General features: G+C 35.7%; 1 protein-coding gene across 1 annotated transcript; it reads left to right on the top strand.

Moving 5' to 3' along the window:
• Positions 1 to 5,692: 5,692 nt before the first annotated feature.
• On the top strand, positions 5,693 to 9,148 carry CXCL8 (C-X-C motif chemokine ligand 8). The gene is made up of 4 exons (XM_007126255.3): positions 5,693 to 5,866; positions 6,811 to 6,946; positions 7,235 to 7,318; positions 8,036 to 9,148. Exons 1-4 carry the CDS (start codon positions 5,803 to 5,805, stop codon positions 8,055 to 8,057), a joined length of 306 nt encoding a protein of 101 aa, XP_007126317.1. The 5' UTR covers positions 5,693 to 5,802; the 3' UTR covers positions 8,058 to 9,148.
• Positions 9,149 to 9,427: the final 279 nt, after the last annotated feature.

Here is a 9,427-nt window from a genome sequence, read left to right on the forward strand (position 1 = left end):
AGATTAATCCATTGTCAGTTGCTTCATTTGCAAATATTTCTCCCATTCTGAGTGTTGTCTTTTCATCTTGTTTATGGTTTCCTTTGCTGTGCAGAAGCTTTTAAGTTTCATTAGGTCCCATTTGTTTATTTTTGTTTTTATTTCCATTTCTCTAGGAGGTGGGTCAGAATGGATCTTGCTGTGATTTACTGACATGGACTTTGGATTCCAGTCAGATTGTGTCTTAAATACTTCAACGATCCCTAAGGCCAAACTGGGGAAAAGAACTAGTTAAGGTGAAGCTCACGTTTTGAAACAAAAACTTCAAAACAATCAAAGTTTTAAGAAAGGAGAATGGTGAAACTACAACATAAGATCTGTTTTTCCACTTTAGCTACTTTCTTCAAACTGCTAAGAGTTTCATCTCAACTCAGCTTTTAAAAATATCACTTGTCTATAAGAACAAAAGGTCAAAGTAATAAACTTTTAAGAAAAGAGGAAGAATAACCTTATAAAATTGTACAACCTTGAATCAGCATTTTTAAAACCTTTTTTTACCTCCTGTCCCTTGACTCAACTGCTTGTGTGGGTCTTGGTTTCCTCAAGACATAATTAAATGCACGCATAAGTCCAGTCATTTCTAATACAGCAACTTCTCGTTTTGCCATGTGATTTCATTTCCTATGATCTTTACTTCACATGAAAGAAATCCTAGTGGCAAATAACATATAATTGTTATTTTGAAGATATATATTTTATTATAAACACTGGAGTAAACAATCTCTAAAACTTTTTTTCCATATATATAACAAAGAAATGACTACAAGTAAACAGTTACACTTAATTTTTTTTTTCATATTGAAAACAGGCTGATCTTACGTCTCCCAAGTCCATAATAAATGTCTGTTTCCACAACCAGCCTCTTCCTCCAATCCCATCCTTTAAACTCCATCTCAAAATCTTCATTGATTTGGGAGACAGAATTGGAAACAATACTCAATCCCCTGTGTATATCAACAGTGTTGTTTTTAACACATAAACATGAATTAAATTTTTAGGCATAAAAAGAAAGCTCTATAATTAGAAGAAAAAAACAGCTTTAAGAGATCTGTTGTGTCAATACATCTTTACTTTTTGATTGGTAAATTAAAATATATATATATAATTCTCCCACTCCAGGCAAGGTGAAGTGTAACTTAAGTGACATATTAGAGGGAAAAAACTGACATTTATTGAGTACTTCATATGTGTCAGTCACCACTCGACATTTTCCATTTATTTCTTCACTTAACTCTCACTGTGATCCTGTGGAATCGGAGTTATCCTCATTTTACAGATGAGGAAACTGAGACAATGAGGTTAAAATAACTTCCCATGGTTGTTTGGTTAATAAGTGGTGGAGGGGTAGGTTTGAAGGCAGGGTTGACCTAGTCCAACAGCCATGCATACCCTTAAATTTAAGTTACTCTGACTTGACATTGTTCAAAACCAAAGCATTTAACTGTTTCTGTTCTCTAACTTGTCAAGACTTTGAAAAATGTCTTTTCTTTAAAAGGTAGAACACTTTTAGCAGTATGGACCAACTTTTCTTAGTATTTTTATGAATCGTTAACTGGAGACATTTGAATTTGGAGATGGAACTGAAAAGTTCTGTAGCCCTGGAGGAGATTAAGTTATCATATTAAAGAAGTACAGATAATTGTTTTTTATCTGTAAAAGACAAGAATGTGTTTTAAATCTTTCAACTAACTCTTAGTTTTATTGACTAAAATTTCAGGGGGTAGGTATTTTATGTTTATGATCTTAGTATTAACAATACTGTAGGTCAAATTCAGTGATATGTGTTTAGCATAACCTCAAGGATTGTTGAGCTGAGACTAATTTCCTCAAAGGGAGAAAAAATTCCAGGTGCAAGTTGAGATTTTGCTACTGGCTTTGGGAAAGGTGGCTCAAATTTTAGCAGCAGCAGATGCAATGCCAGCATAGAATTGATTTGCTCTAGGTCTCTTGGTTAATCAGCAGGGGAAAGATTCAAACCCAAGTTCATCTCAGTTCAAAGTCCATGTTTTTTTCACCACATTCTGCTTTATTATGTGAATACAACTTTGTTTCCTAATTCTACAATACCTATTTGAAGTGGGAGTGGGGTGGAGAGGTGGGGATGGGACATAAATTGTTTAACACACTAAAAAGACATTCAGTTTTCTTGTGAGGAGTTTCATGGAAGAAGAAGAGTTACTTGGCAAGGTGGAAAAAGTAAATGCCTGTCTTTGTTTTGGCTCTTTCTTCAGCTCTTCCCTTTCTTGGATGATGGACTTGGTCCCATGGCTATGGTGAAGATCTCTGGATGCTCTTTGTTAAGTGCTGGTTGGAACTTAAATAAACAGATTACTGGTCAATAGTCCAATTCATTCCTACAGGGTGACAAAATATCACTTGTATTTATGTGCAGCTTTGCTCTTCATTTAAACTTTTCACTCCAATCTGCTCTATTTTGAAGCAGCATTTCCTCAAACAGGTTAATTAGCCTTTTGTTTGTTTGTTTGTTTTTTACTTAACCCAGTTTAGCCCTTTTACTTACTATGCAACGACTCATAGGGTTACCTTTACAGAAGTGGGACAAGGCCAGAATTACTGCCCCCTCTAGTCACTTTGTCTTTGTCCAACCTTACCTCTGATGAAGAAAGTCTAAGGACATAATGCATCAAGGTTACACTGAGAGAGATCAACAACATTTGCAAAGATGTCCTTTTGCTTTATAAATGAATACTCCATTCCGAAAAAATTGTGAGCATCTAGGTTAAATGGAACTCATTAGCTCATCCTCTAAGGATGATGTCAGGATGCAGGGAAGAGGAAGGGAAGAGATAAGGAGATGGGATAGACAGGGAAAAGAGGTGCTTAGGTAAGTTGCAAAATTATTAAGGCAACCCTGAGGAAAAAGTAGAGGAATGTTTGCAATTCCTCAGAACTCTGAGTGTCTTAGTGGTACCACTAGTATAATTGGGTCCTAGTGATGATGCCCTGAACCAGTCACCTAAGGCTCTTTCCATATGAGAATATGTCTTTGCTGAACAAACCAGCATTACTAAAGCAAAGAGACTGAGAATTTTCTTAAAGATTCAGGTCTTGCTTACATATCTGGTCCCTACTTTTCTCTCCTCACTCCACGCATATTTTCCATACAATGCTCAAAAATTTCAGGAACCCAGTTGGGCCATATTCTCTTACATCTTACCACCTTGTACTTGCTTTCCCCTACACTAGCAAAGCAGTACCCCCTTCTCCCCTCCCCACTGGTCTTAGTTCTACTCATCACCAAGACTAAGGCACTATGTCACAGTCTTAAACTTGTTTCTTCAGACAACCCCACTCATCAAAACTGCATCAGAGGTCCCATTTGTTTGCTCCCTAAGCTTCCTATAATTATACGTATTATAATACTCATCCACTGTATTGTACTTGCTTGTGTAACTAATTGTCCATATTCTACATTAGACTGCAAACTCCTCGAAGTCAGAGACTATATTGGATTTACAAAGTATTCACATCTCCTACTACAAGACCTGGCATTAGCAGATAATCAACATATATTAAATAAATAAGTGAACAATCAAGTTCCTAAAATAGATTTAAAAAGAGTAATAACTGCATTATACATAATAAACATTTACTTTGCTACAGAAGTTGATGTAAGGTTCTATTTTTTCTTTTACTATTGTAAGCTCACTTCCTTAGTGTTCCCTTTCTAAGGAAGTCCAGACTCATCTCTGAGGACCCACGAGGGACAGAGAAAGAAACTTTATTGAGTCCTACAAAGGTGGTTTTGTGTTCCAGTGTCCTGAAGAAAAGTCTTTTCATCTCCCTTTTGTAAATGTGCTTTTAGACCAGAACTAAAACTCTCAGCTCCACCACTACTTAGATATATGAACTTAGAGACGTTATTGAGTTTCCTCATCTGTAAAATGAGGACATTATTACTTATCCCATTATTGTGAGGATTAAAAAACACACACATAGTCCCTGATATCAAGTAAATTGAAGTTATATTTAAGAAGTTAGTTGGGGTCACTACACAAATCTTTCAGCAAAGGAAGTTCTCTCCCCAAACCACAAGTGTTCACATTCTGAAACATCATTACTCTTGGCCTAATTTTCAATAATGTTTTTGTCAAAGAATTTAATTTAAATCCTATATCAGTATTTAAACTAGGTGCTTCCTCAAACATTCTAGAATTCCATAGATTTTAAAACTCTGTACTCCAGATTTTCTATCCGAAATGGTAACGAACTCTAATGCAATCAGATTTTGATCTGGAGCTTTAAATTCTAGAAAATCATAATTTACACTGATGTTGTTTCTATTTTATTATATTACTGCATTACATGCTAAAATCTGGCTCAACTTCGTATTTCAGAAGCCAATCTTTTATCAAGAATCCTCTAAGGCAAATGAGATTTTTAAGAAATAAGTTTTGGTGGAATATCTTTGCAGTTTGGAAGTCAACCATCTGACAAAAATGAGAAATACAAGCCATGGCTCTTGGGGTAGATGGAAATTTACCAGCTTAAAAGTTAAGCCAGGAAGTTTACATATATGGACTTTATGAGACAGGTGGATGTTATTAAAACCATTTTATAGATATGGAAACTGGAATTCAGAAAGCTTAAAAGCCACACAAAAATTAGTGGCTGAACAAGAGTTTAAACTCAGATGCTCTTTCCACTAAGTATATACTGCTTACTTTTCCATTACACACCACCTCATCCCACCCCAACCAAGTAAGCCCAGGAAACCACATTCTGGAACATAAACAATTCTTCCTTTTACCACTTGAGTGTCTTTGAATAGCATCCCTATCTAGAATGTGCTGTTTCCCTTCACCCTCTTTTATTACAGTCCTCTGTCCTTCAATACCCTGCTCAAAGTGCTTACGGAAGATTCTGCCCTTGTGCCGTTGTTGGAATAAATATCTTGGTACCACTTGTCTGTTCTGTAACATAGCCTGGTCCTTATATTGTTTTCTTCTTCTGACAGACCAAACTCTTTAAAAACAAGTACATAGTCTTATCCATCTATAGATTCCCACATTACTCAGAAGTTACTTGATAATATTTTCGATACTGAACTGAAAGCTATCCCCTTTCACTCTGTCAAGCATGCATTAGAAAACCAAATCTTTTGAAAAGTTGTAACATGCTCCCTGAAAGCTGTAATGGTTCCTGGAAACTTTCCAAAGTGCTTAGAAATGGACTTCTCATAAATTATATCCCCAGTAAAAGTGGTTGACTAGATTACCTTCTCTATCATTACAGCATATATGTAATTTACCTAAAGAAATGACTGTGTCATAAAAGAACAATAACAAATTACCTTACTCTGGCTACTGCAAGATAGGACTATGATAAATTTATTTATAAATAAAAAGAACTATCACGGACAATAATGTATCAAACTGAGAAGTTTGAATATTTAAAAAAATATTTTAAAACATTTTAAAAGAAACATGTTTTCAAAAAAATCAATAAAATTATTTGAAAGATCAAATAAAACTTCAATCACGCTGAAAACGTAATAAGAAACAAATCACTAGGGAAGTCGATGACTCAGGTCTGCTTTCAAAGGGCGGGCAGATGGTTGCATATTGTGGAATTTCCTCTGACATGATACAAGCATGAGGGTGCATTTGTTCCCTACTCTTACCATAATATAAAAAGCCACGGGAGCTCGCCATCTGACACAGGTCCTCTGGGACAGCAGAGCTCACAACCGTCTAGGACAAGAGCCAGGAAGAAACCAGAAAGACAGCACCTTGTGTAAACATGACTTCCAAGCTGGCTATTGCTCTCTTGGCAGCCTTCCTGCTTTCTGCAACTCTGTGTAAAGGTAAGCACATCCTTCTGATCTACAGAAGTTTGCTGTGTCTAAATGTGATCGTCAGATAGAAAGATTATTCTTAATGCCTCGATAACAGACATCCTTTTATTCAGCAAGAGAAAACCATCTTTGCAGTCATTTAATGTTAAATTGAAGTCTTTAATTTTTTAGGTTGTATAAATATAATATTTAGAAAATTGTAAAGTTTGATTTATATAGAGTACTGTTCCTATCATTCATACTCTGTAGTATACATATATTTAACATAAATCTGTAATTTAGAGTATGTTTTATTGGAGGTCACATTTTACCCATTTTATCTTTTAATACTGAGTAAAAACTCAGGTAATTTTACTCCATGTACTATTTAATTGATGAGCTTCAAACAACCATCAATTGCTCTTTGGCTTAAAGACAGATTATAAACCTTATTTGGATCCCTCTTATGAAATAGATACAGTTTAGAAAGTTTATGGTATATATAAACATTTTATATGGTATATATATATATATACTCTTAAACATCAAAGATTTTGCTAAAATATAGGACAATCTCTGTGCAACTCACATATATTTCTGTTAATTCTTCTTGAAGGCAATTTTCCTGTTGGTGGATCTTGCCTACCATGAATAACATTGTGCTATCACAGAAGATTATGCAATGTCTAGTAGGAGAAAACGTACCATGAGGATGTCAACATTGCCCAAAGACAACTCCAAGTGTTTATGTCATTCAATGTTGTCAGGAATGACTTTTTAAAACAAAGAGAAAAACTGAAGTCAGGGGCTAGGAGAATATCCAGCCATCAATTTCAGGAATAAGTTTGCTAAAGATGTGTTGTTTCCCAAACACACAGTCACCAAATAATCACACTGGAATTACCAAGGGCAAAGCTAGCTGAGCTATGCCTGTTAATGAAATCAATTCTTAATTGCTTCTTTTTTTTTCACAGCTGCAGTTCTGTCAAGAATGAGTTCAGAACTTCGATGCCAATGCATAAATACACACTCCACACCTTTCCACCCCAAATTTATCAGAGAATTGCGAGTGATTGAGAGTGGACCACACTGTGAAAATTCAGAAATCATGTAAGTAATTTCAAAAATGATTAGATATTTTACTTTAGTAAACCTAGAACTGAGGAAGGTGGAAGAATCCAGCAAAGTTCTAGGTACTAGGAATACATAGTAAGCAAAACAGAAAGGGAAAATTCTTTGTCTCCATGGCATTTAAATATTGTACCCTCCATGACTCATAGCTAAAAATTAGTTTGGACTTAGATTTTATGCCTGTACTTAAGGAACCATCACTTGAATGCCAAAGGGATGTTGGAAACCCATTAAATACTGATTTTAATCATATCTCTCTTATTTCAGTGTTAAGCTTGTCAATGGAAAAGAGGTCTGCTTAAACCCCAAGGAAATGTGGGTGCAGAAGGTTGTGCAGATATTTTTGAAGAGGTAAGTTGTTTTTTTTTAAATTTAGATTCTTCATTTATCCTGTGATGTACAGTTCAGAAGTCAACCTATAAATTTCCTGCTGCTGCTGAAAATTTTCTTTTAAGTATCTGCCTCTTTTTTTTTTTTTTTTTTTTGCGGTACACGGGCCTGTCACTGCCGTGGCCTCTCCCGTTGCGGAGCACAGGCTCCGGTCGCGCAGGCTCAGCGGCCATGGCTCACGGGCCTAGCCCTCCGCGGCATGTGGGATCTTCCTGGACCAGGGCACGAACCCGTGTCCCCTGCATTGGCAGGCGGACGCATGTGGGATCTTCCCGGACCGGGGCACGAACCCGTGTCCCCTGCATCGGCAGGCGGACTCTCAATCCTTGCGCCACCGGGGAAGCCCTGCCTCTTTGATTAAAAAAAAAAATAGCAGCACTAGTGAGTTTGTTGTACTCATGACTGGGAGATCATTTATCTCAGTTTGTCCAGGGAAGTGTGGGCATATGCCTGTGTCCTGTGTCATTAGTATGACTCTCTCAATCTCAGAAGTGTTCTGGTTTACATAACTTATCTGATCTCTCTATTTATAGCTGAAAATATAGAGTATTTCTAACACATAAATATCTAAGACTCTCTTAATTTCTATATTAAATATATTTTCAAGAGCCATACATTCCTCCTTATTTAGAACATTGTTAATTATTAAACTTTTTATTTTATTTTATTTCTTTTCAGAGCTGAGAAGAAAGATCCATGAAAACAACAACAACAACAACCAAAAATCCATTTGTCCATGGCTTCCAAGAATTCCTCAGTAAAGATACAATGAAACTTCAAACAAATCTACTTCAATGCCTCATGTACTGTGTAGGTCTGGCGTAGGGTTGCCAGATAAAATACAGGATGCCCAGTTATATTTGAATATTAAGTAAAATAATGAATATTTTTTTCAATGTCCCACATACATCATTCCATGTAGGACACACTTATATTTTAGAAATTATTCATTGTGTACGGTAAATTCAAATTTAGCTGGAAATCCTGTTTGTCGTTTTCGTTTTCTGTTAAATCTTGCAGCCCTAGTCTGCTGGCCAGGATTCACGAGTCCTTGTTCAACTGAGCCTGTTTCTTCTTCACTCCCAAACTGGAGAAAAACATCTCAGCCACTAACCTACCTCACAGAGATGTGAGGTCATGTGGAAGCACTTTAACTTTTATTCAGTCATGTAAATTATTTTGAAATGTAACTTATTCACCTATTTATTATTTATATATTTATTTAAATCTAAAATATAGTAATGTTTGGGCATGAATTTGGAGAAATGGGAAAGAAGCATTGTTGATAAGTATAATGATGGTAGTGAATTTATATTTATTTTTTATATTAAGTGATGTATTACGGAACTACTTTGATCAAGGTTGTTATATTATGATCATAGTTGCCAGATTTAACAAATTAATAGAAAATAAACAAAAAACACATCCAGTTGATTTTTCTTTCAGATAAACAATAAATAATTTTTTAGTATAAGTACATCATTATTTATCTGAAGTTTTAATTGTGTTGGCAATCCTACTTTTAATATGCCTGGTCTGGTCTTGTCACTGCAAGCCTTATTATGCTGTGCTGTGTTAAATCACCTGAATCCTGAGTTATGACTATCTTTCTCAAAGGAGCAAAAATTCACCAGGGAATATGAATAAAGTAATTTCTTGTTATTTCTTATTTATTTATTCTGAACTATTAGATTCTCATAATTTTATTTAAATTATTGTGTATTTTAACATCAACTTTATTTTGTACTTTAAGATGCTTTTATGTGTTCCCAAAGAGACTCTTTCTACTGTTTTTGATAGTATGAAAATATGAATGTAACTATAAGACATTTAAAATAAAATAAATTGTCAAAGTCATCAGGGGTTTGTCTGTTTTTCTTTGGTAGTTTTAAGAGTTATTGTATTATTCATTTATATTAAAAATCATACTTTGGGGCTTCCCTGGTGGCGCAGTGGTTGAGAATCCGCCTGCCGATGCAGGGGACACGGGTTCGTGCCCCGGTCCGGGAAGATCCCACATGCCGCGGAGCAGCTGGGCCCGTGAGCCATGGCCGCTGAGCCTGCGCGTCC

Source organism: Physeter macrocephalus, chromosome 7 (assembly GCF_002837175.3).
Source record: "Physeter macrocephalus isolate SW-GA chromosome 7, ASM283717v5, whole genome shotgun sequence".
Taxonomy (NCBI): Eukaryota; Metazoa; Chordata; class Mammalia; order Artiodactyla; family Physeteridae; genus Physeter; species Physeter macrocephalus.